The following is a 27,446-nucleotide window of genomic DNA, read 5'->3' on the forward strand; positions in this document are numbered from 1 at the left end:
GATAGTGAGAGGCCCACGCACCGCGATGAAGAGTGACCCCCACTTGCCACAACTAGAGAAAGCCCTCGCACAGAAACGAAGACCCAACACAGCAAAAATAAATAAATAAATTAATTAAAAAAAAATAGTCAATGAGTTAAAACAACAACAACAACAACAAAAAAGAGTAAACTTCACAGAGTTTAAAAAAAAAAAGAGTTAATGGAGATGCTAAGAAACAAGACCTGTGACTAAAAACAAAGAGAAAAAAGACAATATAAACAGACCCACAGGTGATTCAGGTATTGAACCCATACATTAGTAACCCCTAAAGAATATTTTCAAGAAAATAGGTGAAAATTCATCAGATCCCAATGACTTCACCAATGAATTCTTCCAATTATGTAAGGAATTAGGCTGGCATAACCTTGAGTCTAAAACCTGACAAGTCATTACAAGAAAGGAAAATTACAGGCAAGTTTCTCTCATGAATAAAGATATATAAATTTTTAACAAATATTGTCAAATTGAAGTAAATAGTATATGAAAAAAGAATACTATATCATGATCAAATTGAGTTCATTCTGGGAATGCAGAGTTGGTTTAACATTTAAAAATTAATTTAATTCATCACATTAAAAGAATTTAAAAGCTGATCATCTCAAAATATTCAGAAAAAGAATATGATAAAATCCTATAACCATTAATGATTCTTAAAAAAACCATCTTGGCAAACTAGGAACATAAACTTCTTGAATCTGACAAAGTATTTATAAGAAGTATCTATGAAAACATTTATATGTAATGTTATAGTACTGAAAGTTATCACCTTGACTTTAGACATAAATTCAACACTGTGCTGGAGATCCTAACCAGTGCAATAAAGAAAAAAATAGAAAAAAAGGATTAGGGATGGTAAATGAAGAAATAAAATTATCCACTTTTTATAGACAACTTGCTTGAATCAGTGGATAATCTATCAGAATTTACTTTTATTTCATTTTTATATGCTAGCAACAGTTAGAAGAAATTCTTAAGAAAGATACTATTCATAATAACATCAAAAATATCAATACATAGGGATACATCTAGCAAAAATTTTGCAAGACCTCTACACAGAAAACTATAGAACATTATTGTGAGAAATTGAGGAAACCCAATAGAATTAGAGAAATACATTGTGCTTAAGAATTGGAAAACTCCATGTTGTAAAGACATCATTGTTCCCCTACTGCAATGCAAGCCCAGTCAAAATAGCAATAGGACTTTTTAAAAAGTGAAACTTGACAAGCTTTTTCTAAAACTTATATGGAAACAAAAGGGTCTTAGTTAAGACATTCTGGACGAAGAAGAGCATTGTAGGAGGACTTGTTTTACTAAGTCATTATAAAGCTATTTAAGAGAGTGTGTTGCTGAAGCAAGGATAAAAGAATAGACCAATGGAATAAACAGAGAGCTTATAAAAAGGCAACAGATGTAGAGGTACTTGGTTCATGAGAAAGAACTGGGGGAGATGGGAAAAGAACGGTATTTTTTTTTTTTTTTTTTTTTTTTTTGCGGTACGCGGGCCTCTCACTGTTGTGGCCTCTCCCATTGCGGAGCACAGGCTCCGGATGCGCAGGCTCAGCGGCCATGGCTTACGGGCCCAGCCGCTCCGCGGCATATGGGATCCTCCCAGACCGGGGCACGAACCCGTATCCCCTGCATCGGCAGGCGGACTCTCAACCACTGCGCCACCAGGGAGGCCCCAAGAACGGTATTTTTAATAACAATGATAATGGAAAAATTGGGTATCCATACAGGAAAAAAAAATGCAACTTGATTACTATCTCATACCATACACGAAACTAATTATAGTTAAAGTATAGATATAAATGTGAATGACAGAACACTAATAATTTAGAGTGCAAGAAAGATTCAGAAGTCCACTAAATTTTTCCTCAAAACCGTGACTACTGAAGACCATACACAGACACCATCTTCGGGGCGTCTCCAGATGACTTCAGGGAAACGAAAATATAACTCTTCACCCCTCCCCCAATAAATCCTGCAGAATTCATCAAATGCCATTAGATAGTGGTAAGATGGGAATCCCCAGGTGGTCCAGTGGTTATGACTCCGTGCTTCCACTGCAGGGGGCCCAGGTTCAATCCCTGGTCGGTGAACTAAGATCCCACAAGCTGCGCAGTGCGACCAGAAAATAAATTAATTAATTTAATTAAATAGTGATAAGACAAGATTAGAGTTCTGGAAATTTTAATCTGGTGTGTTTGAGGGGAGTGGACCTGAAAGTGAGGAAATTAAGAAGCCCCAGCAAAATTTGACGTGTTTGAAACTTTTAATAATATCGTTAGTTTTGAAATGGAAAGAAAGGGGCAAATCAAAAAGACACTTCAAGAGGACTTGGCCATTGGGTTGATGGTGTTGGCAAAGTGGGGAAAGGTCATAGTGACTCAGAGGTTTTGAGGTTTAATCATATCATTAACAAGGGTAGAAAATCAGACAGGCAAGCTGCTTTTGGCAAGATAATGACTGAGTTTGAGATAATGGCAGGATATCCAAACAGAAATGCTCAAAAGAACGGTAGAAGTAAGTTACTGGAAATAAAGAAAGGGGCCAGGCCTAGAGTGACAGAGTAGGATGTCAGTAACGTCTGCGGGTAAATGACACATGGCTGGTTACTCACTGTCTGTCCCAATTCTCTCACATCCATTCACTGAGTTACAGCTGTGGTGTCATCTGCGTAAGCTTGGCTGGTTTTGGAGTAGAGGGGAAAGGACAGTGCTGGTATAGAGACTGACAGTTCTTCAGGGGGCTGCCTGTGAGTAACTCTTAAGTCACACAGATACTAAGCAAAATTGTGAACTGACCTTGTCTTAAGGCCTTCTAGATAAAGAGTTGTATCAATAGACCCTGGCAAACTACTCCATTATTCCACTAGCATGAGAATCTGTCACGTACTTTCTTTCATCAGTTAAGTTAACCCTCACCCAGCAGAATATTAGTGGGGTATGAAGCCTCACCTGAAGACCAGTCCACTTAATCTTTTCAGTTGAGCTGAGGAAGGACACTGGTCATCTGGTGTGGAAGAAAAGCCTCTTCATAACTCTTTTCCTATTCTCTCTGGTACAGGGATAAGGCACTAGATAAATATTCATGGCCGTGGGTAATGGATGTCATTGGTCACTATCCCTGTAGTGAATGGCACCTGTATGCAAAAAAATAAAGTCATTATTTAATGGAAGAAAGTTCTAAGTGGTCCAGATTTCAGAGGACTGCGTAACCATGAATATTTATGTAACGCATTATCATTTAAAAACACTTTTTAAAATCTTTTCAAAGCTTTCTAATTGAGCTATAAAAATTCACGCTAGCCTAGAATAGGCATGCATGCTAAGTGCCCAGAAGTGCCGTATCAACCCTCTACTACAGTTAGAGTGCTGAGGCTGTGAAGGCAAATTCTCTCTCCCCTGCTCCTGTGAAATCAGTTTTCCTAATTTTCTCTGTAAGAGTTCTTATTTCCACATAACTCCTTGCTAACAGTTATTGCTCAAATTATGTTTTTGACCTTGAGGCCCTATTTATAGAGAATTTTTAACAGGGGGGACGTACTGGGGCAAGAGAAGAAATCAAATTCCTAGCGTCTCCCATAAAGACCTGCTTCAAACAAGATCAGGTCTTTATCCTTGCCTCCCAAGAGAAGATGGTCTTCTAACCCCAATAAAGAGAATTCAATAAAATAAAATAAACAAGAGTAAAGGCACGTGGCCAAACACACCTGGGTTAGGAATACAAATCATTGCCCTAACTAACTAACCATAACTTTCACGGCCGGTTAATGATAGTGATAAAGGCCTCAGTGATGGGAGTGAGCACAGAGCCTTAAGCTATTGCGTGAAATCTGTTTGTGGCTCAGAGCAGAGATCAAGAGCTTTATGCAAGGACTCAAACCACATACATGCTTTAATGTACTAAGAAATAACCTTTTCCCCTACCCCTGCATCCACTTAGAGACTCTGCTCTGCCCAAAGTTCTGGAATCCCTATCACTCAGCATCAGCTGCTTGGACCAACCAGGGATGGACCTCTTACCCATGTTTGACCAATCGGAATTCTCTTCCAGAAAACTCATACTGGGAAACGGTTTGCTACACGGATCAAACTGGAAGGTCAAAGAGACATGGGGCCGAGGCTTTCATTTTGGAACAGTTATAGGAATCCAGTGTTCAAAGAGAAGAGTAAAGTAGGTGAGAGGTGCTGTGAGGAGATACCACGTAGCCCCAGAGGGACAAAATCAGCTGCATCTGGGCTCTCCACAAAGAAGCCAGGCTCTACTTTGCGCAGTTGTAATCCACGATGTCCACCTTGAAATTCTGTCTTCCTACTTGTCCCAAAATGCAAAAAAACCAAAAAGCCCTGCAAGAAATATAACATCATGCCAACTTTACTCATTGTTAACTTTACTGTTCATTAAAAAATACCTTTTAAAACAATTTGTAAGTTAGATATTCTGGTTTCTAACATTGAGTCATAATGCACAGCCTTTTAAAACATACAACACCAATATTTTCTAAGCAATGGAAATGAAACGTATCTTTAACCTAAAACAATGTTTTATAAATGTCAAAAATCTATCTAAAATTGGAATATTAAAAGGGCAGCCTATGCAAAGTGCTGTTTGAAATTTAGCTCTGATATGGGTCCAGATATTCAGAAGAAAAAAAAATCAAAGCTACTGATTCACTGACATTAAGGAAGGAGTCATTTCCCAGAATGAGGTCTAAGTAGTACATCCGAATTGCTGGAAGAGTGAAACATCTTGGAGTTAAACACAAGAAAAAGCCTTATCCCTGCAATCACACCCTATCATTCAGGTTTTCTGGGATCATGCCTGCCTTGAGAAAAGTTTTTCTACTGCTGATACATGCCAAATCACAAGAATTTCACTCATCTATGGTTCATTAACCACTTACTGAGACCAACTTGGCGGGTGGTTTGGGGAAACGATGCAACTAACAACCTCTTCCTTTCCTTCTTCTTTCCTTTTGCTTGGGGCAGCACCTGCATGCTCTACTTCCTTGTTTCCCTGAGAATTTCACCTCTCAGTTATTTCCCCTTGATCAGTCTCTCCCTGTGGATATATATATCCTCTGTATTCACTCATTTTCTTCCTTTTTCTCTACCAACTATGTCCCCATTACCTTGGAAGATTTCTCTCTGCAGCCCAGGGCCAAGTTCACCAGTTTGCAATCTTTGCAGTTGCATAGGTCTCTTGGCTAGAGGAACATCCTGCCTGGTTTAATGCTCTGCACTCACTGTTTTGAAATTCTTCATTTTATCTTTGAATTTGTGTTTTGTAAATGAAGTCTAATGGAACCATGGAGCATGCATATGAGCAGAGGAGATGGCAATATGCATGTTTATTGTTCATTGCCACCCCATTCACATGTAACATTTGTGATGTTCCATAAGCACAGAATTCCAGTGGACACATGATGCATGGAAGTTCTGCAAAACTCAAAGTGAGTACAAGGTAAGTGTTTTAAGTCTGTGACTGAATAAGTGTGGGCACTGACAGCCCTGAAAGACCACGTGAACCAGAAGTTCTTCTGCAGAAAGAAGAAAACATCCAAGGAAACTTATATTCTTCCTTACTCATCTTACTTCCTTGTATTAGGCAGTTATATTTAAAATGATGACACCGAAGGAAAGGAAAAGATAGGGCAACCGTAATTACTTTACTTTTCAGGCCCTCCTAACTCACCAATAAGATGAAGACCAAGTTTTGGTAGACTATCAAGACCTGGCGCACATCAAGATTGGAATAAAAACAGTTGAGTTAGTTTTGTGCAGTGTTCCTACAAAATATTACACATGTTCATGTATGAGCTATGAAATTCGAACTGTGTGATTTTGGTGATTTCACATATGAGTTAAATGCTCTCATGCTTGCATTTAAAACTGAACAATCTAAAGGGTAAAATTCATGTCAATCATTTAAAATTTTATTTTTCTTTACTTAGAAGGACATAAAATGGCAAATAAAACACCATGACAAGTTGGTGGGGAAAGATCGCAACAAAAGAAAAAACTTTATTTTTTACTATCTTTAATTGCACTTTTTCCCCCTGCTTTTTGAATGAGGGGTATTACATTCTCATTTTGCATTGGGTCCCACAGATCACACAGCTGGCTCTGCTGAAGACTTTTCAGTTGGAATTGTGTGCCTCATTTTTACTAACTAAAGCTGAGAAGCATTACATAGGTGCTAGTAATATTCTTGAATTATGGAAAGGGAAGGTCAAGTTGGTGGCTCTTTGAAAACTCCTTGAAATTTTTTTTGCATTCTCAACTATTAAGTAAACAAATTCCTTCTCAAAATAATTTTTAAATTTTTTTATTTAAAAATTTCTTTTTTAATGACATCACTTTATCATGAAAAGTAAAGTTACTTTTTTCTACTGGTTTTCGCTGAGAATGTATAGTATATTTCAGCTATACTATGGATTACATAGACTTTGGCCAACATAGGAAGCACAGCAGCTACGCTATTGGCCTGGGTTGGGAACCTTACCATCAATCCAGTTTCCAGGAGAAATGTGCTTTAAGTGCCAAATAACTGACAAACTAACTTTTGTTCCATATCCTGTTTGTAAGTCAAGAGCTATTGGATTTTAGTTTACATTTTCTCACAGTTCAAATATTATGCTTGATACACTGAATTTGTTTCATGATTGGAAATTTTGTTAATGTTGATTTAGCCAGTTTTGAAAAAGAAAGTTTCAAATTTTGCACCACGATTCAGACATTTCCTGCTCATATTCTTGTTTCTGTAATTACTACAAGAAATAGTAGTAAAGACTAATTGTCATTTTTCGTCATTCATTTCCTAGAGACCACAAAGATTAGATGTTTTCTATGAAATTATCCTATGAGAACTGAAAAAAAGTTCTAAATACTCTTCATCTCTAAGAATTTTATTGGTCTTCATTCAGTAAGAAGAGTTAGGGATTTTATTAAAAAGGAAAAGAAAAATAGAAAATGATAAAAGTGAAGAGAACTCCCTCTAGTCTCTATGTCAACTGTGGTCCCACTGAATAACTTTTTCTGTGTATTAAATCCATCTTTTCCACTTCACCTTTTGCATGCAAAGTCTTCTCAGATGGGATTATTCTAACTTGAGACTGGCAACAGGAGCGATAAGCAACTATTTGGATTTTGGGGTCACAAGCTCAATACAAACCAGCTTTGCCTGTTTTGAGTTATATTCTTGGTACCCTGTATTACTTCATTTTTTTATCCCTTTTATATTTTATTATTATATCTCCCTACCATATAGGGGAAGTCGTTTATAAGAGGATACGTACATATGTAATTTAAATGATGTTTTGGTAAACTCAACATTAGATTTAAAAAATTACATTAATATGAGAAAGTCTTCTTTAAGCAAGATGATTTTTCTGACATGTTTTGCTTATAGAACATGTGTACTTCTTACAAAAGAAATGTCACAGATTGTAAGATAAAATGCCATCATCTCTCTTATTGAAACGTCAATGTTTATTTGCAATAATTGTTTCTGATAAAATCTTCATTTAATTCTCATGTTTTTAGAGAATGGTTGTTTATTTTTATGAATACTGTTTTCCTCTCAAAACGCTATTGGATTAAGCTTATTTCCCAGGTTAATAACTTTTATTAAAAATTGTTTTTTTGGGTGTGTGTATTTTACAAAAACGACCTTAGAGCAGAGACTTACTCTGCCACTACTATAGTCAATGTTCATACTGAGACACTATGAGGGAACACTAAATGATCGGACATTGCATTCTCAGAAATCTATAGTATGGAGATTATCCCACTGTCATACAGCAGCGACGACAAAACAGCAAGCATCCAGTGGTTTTTGAGCATCTACTGTGTATCAGACTTTTTTTTAAAGTTATCTCATTTAATCCTCACGATAATCCTGTGAGATAAAATGAAATTCTAGGACTAATCCCGATTCCAGTACCACTCCACCCCCGCCAGCACCCCTGTTAAATTGGCACATTACCCTGTGTAAACTGTATTTCAGTATCCTTTGTGTAAGTTAAAAAGGTCTAAGTGGGAGGAAATTTAGGGGTCCCTCGAGCCCTTAACAACTAATGGCCGCGGTTCTTTCTAGAAATGCAACACACTCGGAAACAGGGAACGAAGTCTTCAGTGCCTCCGAGGAGACCCTGTTACTTTTATCGACTGTTTTAATCCAAGCAAGGGGCCTAGTGCAAGGGGCCTGGTTTTCTCTACACCACTGGTGACCCGGCACCGATGGGTTACACTCTTCCTTCCTGTCTATGGGTCTCAGGTTACTTATGTGTGAGATCAGAAACTTGGATGGTTTTCTTTGACTTTACCTGAATTAACCAGAGGTGAGAGGAAGTGAAAGGCGGAATCTGGAAAGAGAAGTCAACCATCCTCTCATGGTCTGGGAGGGACAGATGTATAGCGTTAAACTCGGGGGCCGACAGCTGAGAGAAAGAGCCAGGCCACAGCTGAGATCCATAGTCCCAGGCCCGCAGTCAGAACCGGGGCAGCGCGCGCCCCCTTTCCGGAAGCCCCGCCCGCTCCTCCAGCCTGGTTCTCCCCACGCCCCTACCACACGCCCGGCCTCGGCGGCGAACTACATTTCCCAGAATGTCATTCAAGCCGCTTCGCAGGACGCCGAGAAGCGCCTTGGGTGACGCCATCAGCCAGCGCCACGTTTAGACTACGCTGATGTCGTGGCGCTTTAGGGGAAGAAGTTGGTGTTTCGCCGGGCCCCGGTACTGAGGACGCGGTCCGGGTGACCCCTGGCCTCTTCCTACCCACCCCTCCACCCGCCTTTTCCCCCGCTCCTCTCGCAGGATGAGGCGTGCAGGCCTGGGTAAGAAGAGGGCTGAGATTCTAAGTTCGGGGGCCCTAGAACTGGCCGTGCTGGGTGCGGGGACGCGGAAGGAAGTCGGATCTGTTTCATGTCACTGGAATCTGAACCAGAGAGCAGGGTGTATGGAGGGGTCTTTGGAGGCGGTTCCAAGTGGAAACACACCATTTGTCCGAGATCCTGGGGCGTTCCTTAAGTTTAGTTCAGTCCCAGGTATGGATGGTAGGTTTACAGAGAGTAGTGGAGGATTGGAGGTGAGGTATGTACAGGTGCCAACTCAGTGATGAGTCTTTTAGTGTTATTGACTGAGCGTGATTATGGAAATTGCTGTCTTCGGTTTCTTTTTATTGGACCTGATGTTAGTTTCTTCAGAAGCGAAGTTTGAAGAGTGAGTGTTGCATGCAGAGCACACTAATAATAATCATATTAGCCTGGTTACAGTGAGTTTTTACAAAGGTAAACGTACGTATCATTACTCTTAAAGGCCATTTTACCCACAACAGTTCTTATCTGAGCCTTGTTCCACTGGTAAGACGGTAGAAAGTGGTAATGCTTGGTGACTTAATATTTGTTCTTGACCTTTTAGCTTCGGAAGCAGGTTCACCAAGCAGCTGGAACAAATTAGGCACAAGGACTTATAATGGGCTGTTATAACACAGAGTCATTAAAACAGGATTTTCTTGTTCTGAAACTGTTAAGAGATAATTGGGAAAAGAAAAAACCTGCCAAATCAGTGTACAATATACCTGAGAAAATATATGAAATATTGAAAAAAGATAATGTTACCACCTCTTTCAGTTCTTATAAGATGGAAAAAGAAAAAAAAAGTTTTCAAAAGTGTCAGGTATTTAAAGTTAGTGAAAGTTGCCAGTAACTCTAGGCATGTACATTCATTAGTAAATTGTAGTATGAGAAACAGCTTTTGAAGAATGTAGTTTTTGTGACTACTTGGATCATAGAAGGAAAGTTGGCCAAATAAATTGTAGAGAAAAAATATAATTCATTTTGAACAAGGTTAGTTTTATATGCTTAAATGTTTTTCCTTTTTATCATTACTAATGACAGCAAACATTTATTGTGTACTTGAGTAAGCTCTAGGTGTACAGTCGTTTGTAGCTCTGCTTGTGTTCCCCAAAGCTTCCAATCTAGTTGAGGAGTAGAAATATGTACAAAGATAAATTATAGTACAAGGCAGTAGCTATACAACCAAATACCAAATAAGTTCTACAGGTAGTGAATGTCTCAGGATTTCACAGAGCACTTAGTACTTTGTGGAGACATAGGAACTTGGACTAAAGTTTAAATAATGAGGTGTAGGAGAGGTAATTTCCAGGTGGAAGGATGACCCTTTCCCCCCAGAAATAGTTGTAGGGCTGGAATCTAGAATTATGAATGATGTGTTTTAAAGGATTATGATTAAGCCAATTTGGTTGAAGTAGGAGACATAGAACCAGAACCAACCACATTGTGTAGACCTTTGAGTGCTAGGCCAAGGAATTTGGATCTCATCGGTAGGTCTTTTGGCCCCTTTGAATGTTTTTGTGCAGCAGTGTGCCATGATAAATTGCAGGAAGGGGACTAGAGAAATGATGGTTCTGAGCCCTGACTGTACATTAGAATCACCTGGAGAGCTTTTAGGGCTTTGATACCCAGACCCCAGCCCAGACTAATGAAATTAGAATCTCTAGAATAGAGTGGTTTTTTGTTTGCTTTTTGTTTTTAAGCTCCCCTGTAGTTGAGAGGAGGAAAGGTGATGTATCAATTGCTGTAATTTACATTGGTGTGATGTGACATGATGTGATTTTTTTTTTTTTAAAGGGTCAGTGTGTATTGACCTGGAACTTTAAACCTGGGATCGTGAATCAGTAGATATTCATGTGGAGAAGCTTCCACACTTCACATGTCTCTCTCGGTGATTTGGTTCAGTTATTGATAGAAACTATCCAGAAGTAGCATTTGTCTAATGGACAAAGTCTGAGGATCATCTTTGGCACCCATTAGCTTTCCTACAACTTTTTATATCAGTTAAGTCACACAATAACAACTCCTAACATTTTATTTATTTATTTATTTATTAATATTGGTAGTGAATGATGGTGTGAGGGAAAATTAACTCTTTCATAGAAGAAATGTGCCTTGAAATACTTCTGAGAATTTCACTTTTAATAAATGGAACAGTACTGAAGAACTCTAAAAATAAAATTAAGATAGGCAAAAATAACAATAAAGGAAGTGAGACAAATAGCCATTAATTTAGAAATGAATTCCTTGGTTGTCAAGTAGTTAAATTCATCCAGTCAGTAATGACTTATTGGGCAAACGTTATATATCTAGAACCTTAGTCACATAAAATATGAAGACATTTTTCTTTTCTGTAAGGATTTTGGTCCTTATTAGAGTTTGTACAGAGTATCATTGATTAATAGGATGAGTGCATTGTTTAGATGATTATTTTAATCACTGAGTGGAGGAAAATATTATGTCTAGTCACCTGAGTCCTTAACTTTTATAATGGCACACTTAGAGAGCTTTGTGGATAGTGTGTCAGCAGTTGAGGGAAAATTTGGGGAAAGTGACTCCTCCTCAGGAACATACTCGTTTAGCATTTTGTTGTGGTTTTTGTGGTGGTGGAGATTGTGTGTCTGCTGCATGTAAAGTACTTACTAGGTAAGGGGATATAGAAGAAGGTTGAGACACTGCCTCACTGCCTCTGTCCTCAAAGAAGCCTGTGGCCCCACTGCTGACAAAGGCAGGCACATTCAAAGTTGAATAACAGTGAATTCAGATTCTGTTCATTAATTCGTTCATTTACAAGTATTTACTGGGTGTGCCTTACTGTGTGTGTATGTTTGTGGGGGGATCTATAGCCGCGAGCAGAACAAATTTACTTTCTGCCCTTGGAGTGCAGAAAATTGTCAATAGTTTAAAAAAAATGTGGTTAGATAACACTGTCAACTATGCTTACCTCTCTCAGTCCTCCAACATGTTAGTATATGTATTCACTGTTCAAGGCTCACTCTACCTGTTTGATTGCCTGATGAATATCAAGTACTGTATTAGGCAGTGGCTGGGACTACAGTCCTGTATCCCAATGCTGTTCCCTAGAAGATGAGCTCCAAAAAGTGGCACCTAGAAAGAACAATGAATCTGATACATGGAGTTTCTCAAGTATTTGTTGAAGAATGAATGAGTCCCTCTTAAATCCCAGCTGATATTCCCCAAAAGTTATTCCAACTCTTTTCTATTTAAAAGAAAAAGATGCTAGTAAAGGACCCTCCCTCTGCCATGAACTCCATCCTACTGTATTATCCTCTTTCTGCCTTTCTCTCCACAGCCAAGCTTCTTCCATAGGTAGTTGATGTTATGATACTTTTAGATTTTTTTTTTAAACTGTGTAGTTCTAGGGAGCAGGAAATGTGTCCAGAATCTCCTTATATATCAGTGCCTATTTCAGTGTCTTGTGGGCAATCAGTATGCAATCAACAAATGTGTTTTGAACTGAATTCAGTATTCTTTGCTTAGGAGAGGGTATTAGAATTGTTCTGATCTCTATTTGGTTATTAATTTTTAAAGTTCATTTGGAGTGTGAATAATAGACATACGTGGTCTGCAACGCCCTCCAGGGGTCTTTTTCGGTTCTTTCTTGTCAGGGTTTCAAAAGTGGCTTGTTTTTGCTGCAACTCTGCTTGTGACTCTCATCCTTGCAGGTGAAGGAGTACCTCCTGGCAACTATGGGAACTATGGCTATCCTAATAGTGGGTATAGTGCCTGTGAAGAAGAAAATGAGAGACTCACGGAAAGTCTGAGAAACAAAGTAACTGCTATAAAATCTGTAAGTATAAAGCACATATATACTTTTTAATTTGTTTATTTATATATACATGTATATTTTATACTTTTATCGGCATCATACTAAGGAATTCAGTTACCCAAATAGTGTAGTTTGGTGATATGAGCTTTTTTCCCCCAAATTTAACAATTCAGAGATAATAAAGCACCTATGAAACTAGACAGCCCAAATCACCTAACTACTTTCTGCAACTGTCATTCACGCCAGGGAAAGAAATTTCCAGGAGAAAAAAGCTTTCTTCTAACAAGAAGCCTAAATTATCAATATTGGAATTTTAAAAAATCATTTAATTCTTAATTTTCTCTAAATGTTGTATTTTCTATATTATTCACATTATACAAAATTGCTTAGTTCATAGATCAACTACTTTTGATTTAATATGACCTTGAAAACAATACTCATTTCAAAATATAACAGACTCCAGGCTTTTACAATTCTACTTTCCAAAGGCTAATGAAATAGCAATTAAGTTTTAGCAACATGACTCAAAATTTAGACATGATTTAAGTACAAGTTTAGAAAATGTGACCAGTCAAAACATATGGTATATTTGTTTTGTTTTGAACTTCAGAATTTTTTTTTTGCAGTTAAGTCTAAAATACTGTATGTTGTCTGTACTAATGTCTCAGAGCAATCCCCCTTCCACCCCCAAGTAGCTCATCTTCTGACTTTTCTTCTTCTAGTCTCAAAAGCTACAAATCTGTCTTTCATGTTTCTGCCTTTGTACCTCACGTCAGTCACCAAGTCCTGTGCTTTTTTTCTACTGTTCCTATTTCCACCTTTCTATTTCTAATACTATCCCCCGGTTTTCTTAGGTGAACTGTTGGGAAAGTCTTTTAACCTATCTGTTCCTAATTTTTCCCATGTTTTGGTCTGAGCTACGCCCTGTCACCAGTCATCTTTTTAGAGTATTTTTTAACTTGCATCCTCGCTCCCAGAAGTCTTCAGTGGCCTCCCATGATGTAAGAAATGAAGTTCACACTCTGTAGTTCCATCAGATAGGTTCTGCAAATATTGTCCACAGCTTTGCAGACCTTACCTCCTGTACCTCCAGAATGTATACATCCTTTCTGCCAGACAAATTCAAGTACTCCTTGTGTCCTACGCATGCTATCACTCTCCCACTCCTGTATCTTTGGGCATGCTATCGCTTTGCCTTAGACTGCCTCTCCCTCCTGACACTGGCTGAAGTCTTGCCCTTCTGAAAGGCTCCACCTCATTGCATCTTCTCTCCTCCAGGCCATACCTGATCACCACATAAAAGTAACCTTTTCCTTATGAACATAAGACCATTTGTACCATTTCTGTAGCACTTATTGCATAATGATCTGCATTGGAATTATTTGTATGTAAAAGAAATTTACCAGAATAGGGTTTTCTATTGTACTTAGTTTTATATTCTACATAGCACTTACCATAATTCCTTATAGTGGAATTGAGTTAATATGTATTAAATAAAGGATTATCAAAAGATAGTTTTAACAGTGTATGTGATTGATTCTGCATTAAAATAAACATGCAGTACACTTATAGGGCATTCACTGGAAGCTTATGCTGCCAAAACCTAATTGTTATTTCATTAGTCTTTGGAAAATAGAATTATATTCACCCTGGAGACTGTTACATTCTGAAATGAGTATTGTTTTCAAAGTCATATTCAATCAAAAGGAGTTGATCTATGAACTAAGCAATATTGTATAATGTTAATAATTTAAACAATATAACATTCAGAGGAAATTAAGAATTAAATGATTTTTTTTAATTCCAATATTGATCATTTAGGCTTCTTGTTAGAAGAAAGCTTTTTTCTCCTGTACGTTTCTTCCCCTGGCATGAATGACAGTTGTAGAAACAGGTGATTTGGGCTATCTAGTTTCATAGGTGCTTTATTATCTCTGAATTGTTAAATTTGGGGAAAAAGCTCACATTCTGATCTATAGAATTCTAGCATGGTTTTGCATCACTAGTACCCCAGATGCTTTCCACACAAAATAAGTTGAGAACAATATTTGCAGTGGTTTGCCAAGATTTTTAGTAGTTTCCAAGATTTAGTAGTAGTGTGTTTATTCAAATATCTTAGAAATGAAGCCTTTGATGAATTTGTTGTATAAAGTATTAGATAGGTTTTGGTTTGAATAGCAACTGTACTCACTTATGGTATTTCATTTAGACTCAGCCTCTTTTGTGCATAGCTTCAGGATGTGGGTAACACTAACTTGTGAATTTTTTTTCCAACTTATCATATTTTAAAGAAAAACACTTTTAGAATCTAAAGAAATAATTAATTTAGATGTTTATTCAAAGTAATGCTACATTCATTAGGAAAATATTGCTTATATCTGGATTTGAATTGATAATATGGGAACTTGGATACATTTTTAAAAGGTAAATGAAGAAATATACAAACAAATGCTATTGTGTGAACAGTATAAAGAGAGAAAAAAGAATGCAAGGATAAGAGAACCAGAGAGAAATATGTACCAAAATTAAAAGATGGAATTGAATATTAAGATGAAATCAAAATGAAGAACAGGGAGACAATGTCCATAGTTGGGAAGGAATAGAAATTGTAAATTTATTTTTCATTAATTTCAGTGAGAAAAGTAACAAAAGAAGAGAGTATATTTTATATTTTTAGAATACAGTTTTATTTGAGAAAATGTTTATGCTTAGAATGTCATTATTGTTTTTACTTTATAACACTTAAAAACATTTATGTAAATAATAATGTTTACGCTTTCTACTTTATAGCTTTCCATTGAAATAGGCCATGAAGTTAAACATCAAAATAAATTATTAGCTGAAATGGTAAGTGAATATGATTTTAACTTTAAGAAACTTGATCTGATATTCTCAAATTTGGTTTGGAATACCTCTAAGATTTGTTTTTGCCATAGTTTTACATTTTTCATCTTGCCTAACACATACAAGTAGTAGGAGGAGGTGGAAGCCAATTTATCTTTAATCCTGTGCTTAGAAACACTGTTAAAAACTCAGGACAAATGACTATTTGGAGTCTTCTTAAAGATCTCTGGATATAGACTGCCAAATAATCAAAAACACTTTATATCCAACCAACCAAATGTCTTTTACTTAAGGTAAACCTATTTCTTTTGCTTGATCTTCTAAGGATCACTGTGAACAAGTCAATAAGACTTGAACATAGTAACAAACCCCAAGCCTTTTATCTCTAGTCTAAACAAACTCAGTAATATATACCTGTTCTTGTTAGAGGCTCTTTTCATTATCCAATGTTTATTTTGTATGTCAAACTCCTCCGGACCTTCCCTAGTTTCTTCAAATGCTTTTAAAACTGTACTATTCAAAAATGAATATTGCACTGAAAGCAATCTCCTTGTGAAAGTTGTACATTAGAATCACTTGCGGAACTTTGAAAATATTTATGCCTGGTCCTCACTCTAAATATACTGATTCAGAATTTTAGGGGGAGGGGCCTAGTATATCTATTTTGGAAAAAGGATCCCAGGTGATTCTGATGCATAACCCCAGTGAAGACTATAGATGTAAAGTGCTTGAGCTGCATAGAGCCTGAATTGTGCAAAGGCTATCGTTGTGCCAGGGCCTTACATCTCAGGATATTGAGATTTCTATGAAAGTGCAGTGTTTCTAATACATACCTAGTTCTCTCATCTTAAGGACTTCTTTTCTAGCTTTTTTTTTTTAAACATCTTTATTGGAGTATAATTACTTACAGTGGTGTGTTAGTTTTTGCTGTATAACAAAGTGAATCAGCTATACGTATACATATATCCCCATATCTTCTCCCTCTTTGCATCTCCCTTCCACCCTCCCTATCCCACCCCTCTAGGTGGTCACAAAGCATCGAGCTGATCTCCCTGTGCTATGCGGCTGCTTCCCACTAGCTATCTATTTTACATTTGGTAGTGTATATATGTCCATGCCACTCTCTCACTTCGTCCCAGCTTACCCTTCCCCCTCCCTGTGTCCTCAAGTCGATTCTCTATGTCTACGTCTTTACTCCTGTCCTGCCCCTAGGTACCATTTTTTTTTTAGATTCCATATATATGTGTTAGCGTAGGGTATTTGTTTTTCTCTTTCTGACTTACTTCACTCTGTATGACAGACTCTAGGTCCATCCACCTCACTACAAAAACTCAATTTCATTTCTTTTTATGGCTGAGTAATATTCCATTGTATATATGTGCCACATCTTCTTTATCCATTCATCTGTTGATGGATACTTAGGTTGCTTCCATGTCCCGGCTATTGTAAATAGAGCTGCAATGAACATTGTGGTACATGACTCTTTTTGAATTATGGTTTTCTCAGGGTATATGCCCAGTAGTGGGATTGCTGGTTCATATGGTAGTTCAACTTTTAGGTTTTTTTTTGTTCGTTTGTTTTTGCGGTACACAGGCCTCTCACTGTTGTGGCCTCTCCCATTGCAGAGCACAGGCTCTGGATGCGCAGACCCAGCGGCCATGGCCCACGGGCCCAGCCGCTCCACGGCATGCAGGATCCTCCCAGACCGGGGCATGAACCCACGTCCCCCGCATCGGCAGGCGGACCCTCAACCACTGCACCACCAGGGAAGCCCCAACTTTTAGTTTTTTAAGGAACCTCCATACTGTTCTCCATATTGGCTGTATCAATTTACATTCCCATCAACAGTGCAAGAGGGTTCCCTTTTCTCCACACCCTCTCCACCTGTGTTTTAATGTGGTCGTTTTTCCCCATCCATATTTGTAGTCTCTACCACATTTTACCACCGATACATGATATTCTCTTAACTTTTAATAGACTCTGCTGACCTTCTAAATCAGCTACCTAAATAAAAGGATCTTAAAAGTAAAGGTGGGTCTCCCTGGTGGCGCAGTGGTTGAGAGTCCGCCTGCCGATGCAGGGGATACGGGTTCGTGCCCCGGTCTGGGAGGATCCCATATGCCGCGGAGCGGCTGGGCCCGTGAGCCATGGCCGCTGAGCCTGCGCGTCCGGAGCCTGTGCTCCGCAACGGGAGAGGCCACAACAGTGAGAGGCCCGCGTACGGAAAAAAAAAAAAAAAAAAAAAAAAAAAAGTAAAGGTAAATTTAACTGCTAACCATATTAAATTTTAGATGAATTCTGTACTGGGAAACAACCCACCATTTGACCTTGGAGAGCAATGCCCCAACAAAAAGTGGGAAAAAACCTGTGTGATAGTAGATAAACTACTTACTTTATTGTTAATATTTTTTAATCCAAATAATTGGAATAAGACCTAAATACTTCGGGGTTTTGAATTACTCCGGAGTTGAAGGAATGTTTATTGGATAATGAAAGAGATTTTTATTTATTTATTTATTTATTTATTTTTATTAGTTTCTGCTTTATAACAAAGTGAATCAGTTATACATATACATCTGTTCCCATATCACTTCCCTCTTGCGTCTCCCTCCATCCCACCCTCCCTATCCCACCCCTCCAGGCGGTCACAAAGCACTGAGCTGATCTCCCTGTGCTATGCGGCTGCTTCCCACTAGCTATCTACCTTACATTTGGTAGAGTATATATGTCTGTGCCTCTCTCTCGCTTTGTCACAGCTTATTACCCTTCCCCCTCCCCATATCCTCAAGTCCATTCTCAAGTAGGTCTGTGTCTTTATTCCTGTTTTACCCTTAGGTTCTTCATGACAGTTTTTTTTTCCCCTTAAATTCCATATATTTGTGTTGGCATATGGTGTTTGTCTTTCTCTTTCTGACTTACTTCACTCTGTATGACAGACTCTAGGTCTATCCACCTCATTACAAATAGCTCAATTTCGTTTCTTTTTATGGCTGAGTAATATTCCATTGTATATATGTGCCACATCTTCTTTACCCATTCATCCGATGATGGACACTTAGGTTGTTTCCATCTCCGGGCTATTGTAAATAGAGCTGCAATGAACATTTTGGTACATGACTCTTTTTGAATTATGGTTTTCTCAGGGTATATGCCCAGTAGTGGGATTGCTGGGTCATATGGTAATTCTATTTTTAGTTTTTTGAGGAACCTCCATACTGTTCTCCATAGTGGCTGTACCAATTCACATTCCCACCAGCAGTGCAAGAGTGTTCCCTTTTCTCCACACCCTCTCCAGCATTTATTGTTTCTAGATTTTTTGATGATGGCCATTCTGACTGGTGTGAGATGATATCTCATTGTAGTTTTGATTTGCATTTCTCTAATGATTAATGATGTTGAGCATTCTTTCATGTGTTTGTTGGCAGTCTGTATATCTTCTTTGGAGAAATGTCTGTTTAGGTCTTCTGCCCATTTTTGGATTGGGTTGTTTGTATTTTGCTGTTGAGCTGCTTGTAAATTTTGGAGATTAATCCTTTGTCAGTTGCTTCATTTGCAACTATTTTCTCCTATTCTGAGGGATGTCTTTTGGTCTGTCTGTGGTTTCCTTTGCTGTGCAAAAGCTTTGAAGTTTCATTGGGTCCCATTTGTTTATTTTTGTTTTTATTTCCATTTCTCTAGGAGGTGGGTCCAAAAGGATCTTGCTGTGATTTATGTCATAGAGTGTTCTGCCTGTTTTCCTCTAAGAGGTTGATAGTGTCTGGCCTTACATTTAGGTCTTTAATCCATTTTGAGCTTATTTTTGTGTATGGTGTTAGGGAGTGATTGAATCTCATACTTTTACATGTCCCTGTCCAGTTTTCCCAGCACCACTTATTGAAGAGGCTGTCCTTTCTCCACTGTACATTCCTGCCTCCTTTATCAAAGATAAGGTGACCATATGTGCCTGGGTTTATCTCTGGGCTTTCTGTCCTGTTCCATTGATCTATCTGTTTTTGTGCCAGTACCGTACTGTCTTGATTACTGTAGCTTTGTAGTACAGTCTGAAGTCAGGGAGCCTGACTCCTCCAGCTCCATTTTTCGTTCTCAAGATTGCTTTGGCTATTCGGGGTCTTTTGTTTTTCCAAACAAATTTTGAAATTTTTTTGTTCCAGTTCTGTGAAAAATGCCAGTGGTAGTTTGATAGGGATTGCATTGAATCTGTAGATTGCTTTGGGTAGTAGAGTCTTTTTCACAATATTGATTATTCCAATCCAGGAACATGGTATATCTCTCCATCTATTTGTATCATGTTTAATTTCTTTCATCAGTGTCTTGTAATTTTCTGCATACAGGTCTTTTGTCTCCTTAGGTAGGTTTATTCCTAGATATTTTATTCTTTTTGTTGCATTGGTAAATGGGAGTGTTTTCTTGATTTCACTTTCAGATTTTTCATCATTAGTGTACAGGAATGCCAGAGATTCCTGTGCATTAATTTTGTATCCTGCTACTTTACCAGATTCATTGATTAGCTCTAGTAGTTTTCTGGTAGTATCTTTAGGATTCTCTGTGTATAGTATCATGTCATCTGCAAACAGTGACAGCTTTACTTCTTCTTTTCCAATTTGGATTCCTTTTATTTCCTTTTCTTCTCTGGTTGCTGTGGCTAAAACTTCCAAAACTGTGTTGAATAAGAGTGGTGAGAGTGGGCAGCCTTGTCTTGTTCCTGATCTCAGTGGAAATGGTTTCCGTTTTTCACCATTGAGGATGATGTTGGCTGTGGGTTTGTCATATATGGCCTTTATTATGTTGAGGAAAGTTCCCTCTATGCCTACTTTCTGCAGGGTTTTTATCATAAATGGGTGTTGAATTTTGTCAAAAGCTTTCTCTGCATCTATTGAGATGATCATATGGGTTTTCTCCTTCAATTTGTTAATATGGTGTATCACGTTGATTGATTTGCGTATATTGAAGAATCCTTGCATTCCTGGAATAAACCCCACTTGATCATGGTGTATGATCCTTTTAATGTGCTGTTGGATTCTGTTTGCTAGTATTTTGTTGAGGATTTTTGCACCTATATTCATCAGTGATATTGGCCTGTAGTTTTCTTTCTTTGTGACATCCTTGTCTGGTTTTGGTATCAGGGTGATGGTGGCCTCGTAGAATGAGTTTGGGAGTGTTCCTCCCTCTGCTATATTTTGGAAGAGTTTGAGAAGGATATGTGTTAGCTCTTCTCTAAATGTTTGATAGAATTCGCCTGTGAAGCCATCTGGTCCTGGGCTTTTGTTTGTGGGAAGATTTTTAATCACAGTTTCAATTTCAGTGCTTGTGATTGGTCTGTTCATATTTTCTATTTCTTCCTGATTTGGTCTTGGCAGGTTGTGCGTTTCTAAGAATTTGTCCACTTCTTCTAGGTTGTCCATTTTATTGGCATAGAGTTGCTTATAGTAATCTCTCATGATCTTTTGTATTTCTGCAGTGTCAGTTGTTACTTCTCCTTTTTCATTTCTAATTCTATTGATTTGAGTCTTCTCCCTTTTTTTCTTGATGAGTCTGGCTAATGGTTTATCAATTTTGTTTATCTTCTCAAAGAACAAGCTTTTAGTTTTATTGACCTTTGCTATCGTTTGCTTCATTTCTTTTTCATTTATTTCTGATCTGATCTTTATGATTTCTTTCCTTCTGCTAACTTTGGGAGTTTTTTGTTCTTCTTTCTCTAATTGCTTTAGGTGCAGGGTCAGGTTGTTTACTCGAGATGTTTCCTGTTTCTTAAGGTGGGATTGTATTGCTATAAACTTCCCCCTTAGAACTGCTTTTGCTGCATCCCATAGGTTTTGGATCGTCGTGTCTCCATTGTCATTTGTTTCTAGGTATTTTTTGATTTCCTCTTTGATTTCTTCAGTGATCACTTCGTTATTAAGCAGTGTACTGTTTAGCCTCCATGTGTTTGTATTTTTTACAGATCTTTTCCTGTAATTGATGTCTAGTCTCATAGCATGGTGGTCAGAAAAGATACTTGATACAATTTCAATTTTCTTAAATTTACCAAGGCTTGATTTGTGACCCAAGATATGATCTATCCTGGAGAATGTTCCATGAGCACTTGAGAAAAATGGGTATTCTGTTGTTTTTGGATGGAATGTCCTATAAATATCAATTAAGTCCATCTTGTTTAATGTATCATTTAAAGCTTGTGTTTCCTTATTTATTTTCATTTTGGATGATCTGCCCATTGGTGCAGGTGGGGTGTTGAAGTCCTCCACTGTGAGTGTGTTACTGTTGATTTCCCCTTTTATGGCTGTTAGTATTCGCCTTATGTATTGAGGTGCTCCTATGTTGGGTGCATAAATATTTACAATTGTTATATCTTCTTCTTGGATCGATCCCTTGATCATTATGTAGTGTCCTTCTTTGTCTCTTCTAATAGTCTTTATTTTAAAGTCTATTTTGTCTGATATGAGAATTGCTACTCCAGCTTTCTTTTGATTTCCATTTGCATGGAATATCTTTTTCCATCCCCTTACTTTCAGTCTGTATGTGTCTCTAGGTCTGAAGTGGGTCTCTTGTAGACAGCATTTATATGGGTCTTGTTTTTGTATCCATTCAGCCACTCTGTGTCTTTTGGTGGGAGCATTTAGTCCATTTACATTTAAGGTAATTATTGATATGTATGTTCCTATTCCCATTTTCTTAATTGTTTTGGGTTCGTTATTGTAGGTCTTTTCTTTCTGTTGTGTTTCTTGCCTAGAGAAGTTCCTTTAGCACTTGTTGTAAAGCTGGTTTGGTGGTGCTGAACTCTCTCAGCTTTTGCTTGTCTTTAAAGGTTTTAATTTCTCCATCAAATCTGAATGAGATCCTTTCTGGGTAGAGTAATCTTGGTTGCAGATTTTTCTCCATCACTTTAAATATGTCCTGCCACTCCCTTCTGGCTTGCAGAGTTTCTGCTGAAAGATCAGCTCTTAACCTGATGAGGATTCCCTTGTGTGTTATTTGTTGTTTTTCCCTTGCTGCTTTTAATATGTTTTCTTTGTGTTTAATTTTAGACAGTTTGATTAATATCTGTCTTGGTGTATTTCTCCTTGGATTTATCGTGTATGGGACTCTGCACTTCCTGGACTTGATTATTTCCTTTCCCATATTAGGGAAGTTTTCAACTATAATCTCTTCAAATATTTTCTCAGTCCCTTTCTTTTTCTCTTCTTCTGGAACCCCTATAATTCGAATGTTGGTGCGTTTAATATTGTCCCAGAGGTCTCTGAGACTGTCCTCAGTTCTTATCATTCTTTTTTCTTTATTTTGCTCTGCAGTAGTTATTTCCACTATTTTATCTTCCACGTCACTTATCCGTTCTTCTGCCTCAGTTATTCTGCTATTGATCCCATCTAGAGTATTTTTAATTTCATTTACTGTGTTGCTCATCATTGCTTGATTCATCTTTAGTTCTTCTAGGTCCTTCTTAACTGTTTCTTGCATTTTGTCTATTCTATTTCCAAGATTTTGGATCATCTTTACCATCATTATTCTGAATTCTTTTTCATGTAGACTGCCTACATTTGTTAGGTCTGGTGGGTTTTTATCTTGCTCCTTCACCTGTTGTGTGTTTTTCTGTCTTCTCATTTTTCTTGTCTTAGTGTGTTTGGGGGTCTCCTTTTTGCAGGCTGCAGTTTCGTAGTTCCCGTTGTTTTTGGTGTCTGTCCCCAGTGGCTAAGGTTGTTTCAGTGGGTTGTGTAGGCTTCCTGGTGGAGGGGACTGGTGCCTGTGTTCTGGTGGATGAGGCTGGATCTTGTCTTTCTGGTGGGCAGGTCCACGTCTGGTGGTGTGTTTTGGGGTGTCTGTGGCCTTAATTTTGTTTTTAGGCAGCCTCTCTGCTAATGGGTGGGTTTGTGTTCCTGTCTTGCTAGTTGCTTGGCATAGGGTGTCCAGCACTGTAGCTTGCTGGTCGTTGAGTGAAGCTGGGTGCTGATGTTGAGATGGAGATCTCTGGGAGATTTTCATCGTTTGGGAGGTCTCTTGTGGACCAGTGTCCTGAAGTTGGCTCTCCCACCTGAGAGGCACAGCACTGACTCCAGGCTGCAGCACCAAGAGCCTTTCTAAAAGGGAGAAAAAGTAGAAAGAAATAATTAGTAGAAGGAAGGAAGGAAGAAAAGAAAGAAAGAAGAGAGAGAGAAGGAAAAAAAGAAGGAAAGAAAAAGGAGGGCAGGAGGGAGGGAGTGAGGGAGGGACGAAGGAGGGAAGGTAGGAAAAAAGAGAGAAGATAAAATAGAATAAAATATGATAAAATATAGTAGCATTATTAAAATAAAAAATAATTATAAAAAAAAACAGACGTATAGAACCCTGGGACAAATGGTGGAAGCAAAGCTATACAGACAAAATCTCACACAGAAGCATACACATTCACATTCACAAAAAGGAAAAGGGGAAAAAATCATAAATCTTGCTCTCAAAGTCCACCTCCTCAATTTGGGGTGATTCGTTGTCCATTCATGTATTCCACAGATTCAGGGTACATCAAGTTGATTGTGGAGCTTTAATCCACTGCTTCTGAGGCTGCTGGGAGAGATTTCCCTTTCTCTTCTTTATTCTCACAGTTCCCGGGTCTCAGCTTTGGATTTGGCCCCGCCTCTGCATATAGGTCGCCAGAGGGCGTCTGTTCTTCGCTCAGACAGGACGGGGTTAAAGGAGCAGCTGCTTCGGGGGCTCTGCCTCACTCAGGCCGGGGGGAGGGAGGGGTACGGAGTGCAGGGCGAGCCTGCAGCGGCAGAGGCCGGTGTGACGTTGCACCAGCCCGAGGCGTGCTGTGAGCTCTCCCAGGGAAGCCGTCCCTGGATCCCGCGACCTTGGCAGTGGCGGGCTGCACAGGCTCCCCGGAAGCGGGGCGTGGACAATGACCTGTGCCTGCACACAGGCTTCTTTGCGGCGGCAGCAGCAGCCCCAGCATCCCACGCCCGTCTCTGGGTTCTGCGCTTTTAGCCGCAGCTCGCGCCCGTCTCTGGAGCTCCTTTAAGCAGCGCTCTTAATCCCCTCTCCTCGCGCACCAGGAAACAAAGAGGGAAGGAAAAGTCTCTTGCCTCTTCAGCAGGTCCAGACTTTTTCCCGGACTCCCTCCCGGCCAGCCGTGGTGCACTAACCCCTTCAGGCTGTGTTCACGCCGCCAACCCCAGCCCTCTCCCTGCGCTCCGACCGAAACCCAAAACCCGAGCCTCAGCTCCCAGCCCCGCCCACCCCGGCGGCCGAGCATACGAGCCTCTCGGGCTGGTGATTGCCGGTCGGCACCAATCCTCTGTGCAGGAATCTCTTCGCTTTGCTCTCTGCACCCGTTGCTGTGCTCTCCTCCGCGGCTCTGAAGCTTCCCCCTCCGCCACCCGCAGTCTCCGCCCACGAAGGGGCTTCCTAGTGTGTGGAAACCTTCCCTCCTTCACAGCTCCCTCCCACTGGTGCAGGTCCCGTCTCTATCCTTTTGTCTCTGTTTATTCTTTTTTCTTTTGCCCTATCCAGGTATGTGGGGAGTTTCTTACCTTTTGGGGGGTCTGAGGTCTTCTGCCAGCGTTCAGTAGGTGTTCTGTAGGAGTTGTTCCACGTGTAGATGAATTTCTGGTGTATCTGTGGGGAGGAAGGTGATCTCCACGTCTTATTCTTCCGCCACCTTCCCCTCTCTCTCCCGAGCTTTTTATTTATTGAGAAAATTATTTTGCATGGAGTAATCAGGCTGATTATCTAAGTTATAAACAGGGTCCTGAATTGATTAAACACAGAAAATGTCATTAAAAATGTATTCTAATAACAATATATTAAATTACTTAAGTATGCATGTGTAGAATATTAGAATTCAACTATTATATTTTGTTTTCCTTTTCTCCTCATAGGATTCACAGTTTGATTCTACAACTGGATTTCTAGGTAAAACCATGGGAAAACTGAAGATTTTATCCAGAGGGAGCCAAACAAAGCTGCTGTGCTATATGATGCTGTTTTCATTGTTTGTCTTTTTTGTCATTTATTGGATTATTAAACTGAGGTGATGCAAGTAACTGTGAGTTTGGAACTTGTACCAACTTAACGGCTTGGAGTACCACTTCAGTAAAAAAATCAGCATCAAAACATTCCTAAATTTCAAATAATACTATGGCTTTTTCCATCAAAGATTACTGAATTTTACTTGTTTTATAAATCACATTAGATAATACAGTGCTCTTTGAATACTGTTTCTTAATGATTCCTTTTTTTGCCCCTATTTTCAGGGGTATTGAGATGGTCTGAGGTCAGTCTGGCCCTAATAAGTTTTTTTCCTGTTTTTTGCTGTCAGGTTAAATAGCAGTATAATATCCTGTTGTTACCATAAATGTAGGTTTATGTTCCACATAAAGAAACTTAGTGGGAAAATAACAATGCCTGGAGAGCCTTGTGCTGAGCTCTTGAGGTGGTGAGAAAGTTTGTGATGGATGGTGAATGTATTTTCCTGAACTGTCATCGCCCCTGATGATGTACTCATCCTTTCCTCCTTTATTTGGTTAAAATTGTAGGCTGATTTCTTTTTACCTACAGTTTTCCTAATAATTTTTGATGATATGACTCTTCTTCCGCTTCTGCCCAAGGACCTCATTCTTGAATAAAACTTGTTATTTTGGTGTATTTCTAGTAAGGTTCAAAACAAATGTGTACCTGTATAGTTGTCATTTTCTATTAACTTTATATATATACCATTGACTTGGCTTATAATAGTTTTATGATTTTAGCTACTTAGGCCATTTGGTTATCATTTATGACAATAATGTGAAGCTAAAGTAATTGCTAAGCTCTGAATGGAAATAAAATGTTCAAGAAAAGTAATTGCCTCTGCTTTATTATGTGCTCAAGGTAAATATTGGAAATACTCAGGCATTGACCTTGCGGTTAAGGGCACTGTTACTTTAATCCAGTGTATTTGTCTATAGAAAACAAAATGCAAAAGTGGACTGCTGAATAGAAAGAGATATTAAAATGTGAAATACTCCGTATTCTACTATTTTGGAATTTGCCCATTTATGGGCTCCAAAAATAAAATTTTTAATGAAATATATTAATTGACTTTGTTGCTTTGTTCAAGTCTCTCTCTCTTTTTTTTTTTCTCCATAGACTGAGAAGTGGTTCTGAAAACTCAGAACAAACTCAGGAAAGCTTAACATATTTGTATTATTTCAGAACTTGCTGCAAACAAATGAGATAAATCATGACTGGTTTCAAAATTCTCTTTCTTTAAATTTTTATTTAAAAATCTATTATCTTTGGTTTTGCTGAGTTTGCAATCCTTTTTTGCTCATCCCTACTTACCTATCGATTTAGGCCTACCTTTTCTGGCTCCGCTTGTTGTCATCTGCTTGTTGTCATTTGGGCCTCTACCTGACAGGTTAAAACACTAGAGCTGAGAGGGGTTAAGTGACAGCATGTAAGAGACAGGCCTGAGGTGTGAGGTGAGGGACACTGGTTTGGGTTAGATGACCTGGGTTCAAATCTCTATTCCTTCACTTGCTCAGTGTTTGGGGGCCTGTTTCTTCATTTAATCATCTATTTCATAAGATTATTGTGAGAGGAAGATAATATATTGGAAAGTGCTTGACACATGATAATGACTCAGTAAATGTTAGTTCTCCATATCATGAACAGACATGTCAGAAAAGGGAGTAAATTTAAGGGCAAGACAGTAAGCTTGAGGTGAGGATGTGACCTCCAAGTGGAAATTTCTATCAGACAATTAGAGATTATTTGTTTTTCAAGAATTATTTAACTGTGTCCTCTGCCAACTATGTAACATCAGAGAAAACTCAAAAATCATTGTCAATAATTAAAATTGCAAAAAAGGGAAGAACAGAAGGCTAAAAAAAATGACCAGAAGATGGAAACAGAAGAGAATCAACAATGGAAATAGGTGAGAGCAAAGCCTCAGGAAAAGCAA

The 27,446-nt window shown here is 38.7% G+C and overlaps 1 protein-coding gene across 1 annotated transcript; it reads left to right on the top strand.

The window, feature by feature from the left end:
* The first annotated feature begins 8,715 nt into the window (after positions 1–8,715).
* BET1 (Bet1 golgi vesicular membrane trafficking protein) lies at positions 8,716–26,573 on the top strand. The gene is made up of 4 exons (XM_082632869.1): positions 8,716–8,883; positions 12,588–12,712; positions 15,482–15,538; positions 25,381–26,573. The coding sequence occupies exons 1-4, from the start codon at positions 8,865–8,867 to the stop codon at positions 25,534–25,536; spliced, it is 357 nt and encodes a 118-aa protein (XP_082488995.1). The 5' UTR covers positions 8,716–8,864; the 3' UTR covers positions 25,537–26,573.
* Positions 26,574–27,446: the final 873 nt, after the last annotated feature.

The sequence above is a fragment of the Mesoplodon mirus genome (assembly GCF_964341445.2).
Source record: "Mesoplodon mirus genome assembly, chromosome: 9".
NCBI lineage: Eukaryota > Metazoa > Chordata > Mammalia > Artiodactyla > Ziphiidae > Mesoplodon > Mesoplodon mirus.

Excerpts from the sequence above, each read along its gene's own strand:
- BET1 (XM_082632869.1), top strand. Across the intron at positions 12,713-15,481 it reads AAGTAACTGCTATAAAATCT|CTTTCCATTGAAATAGGCCA; the intron begins GTAAGTATAAAG and ends TCTACTTTATAG. Across the intron at positions 15,539-25,380 it reads ATAAATTATTAGCTGAAATG|GATTCACAGTTTGATTCTAC; the intron begins GTAAGTGAATAT and ends TTCTCCTCATAG.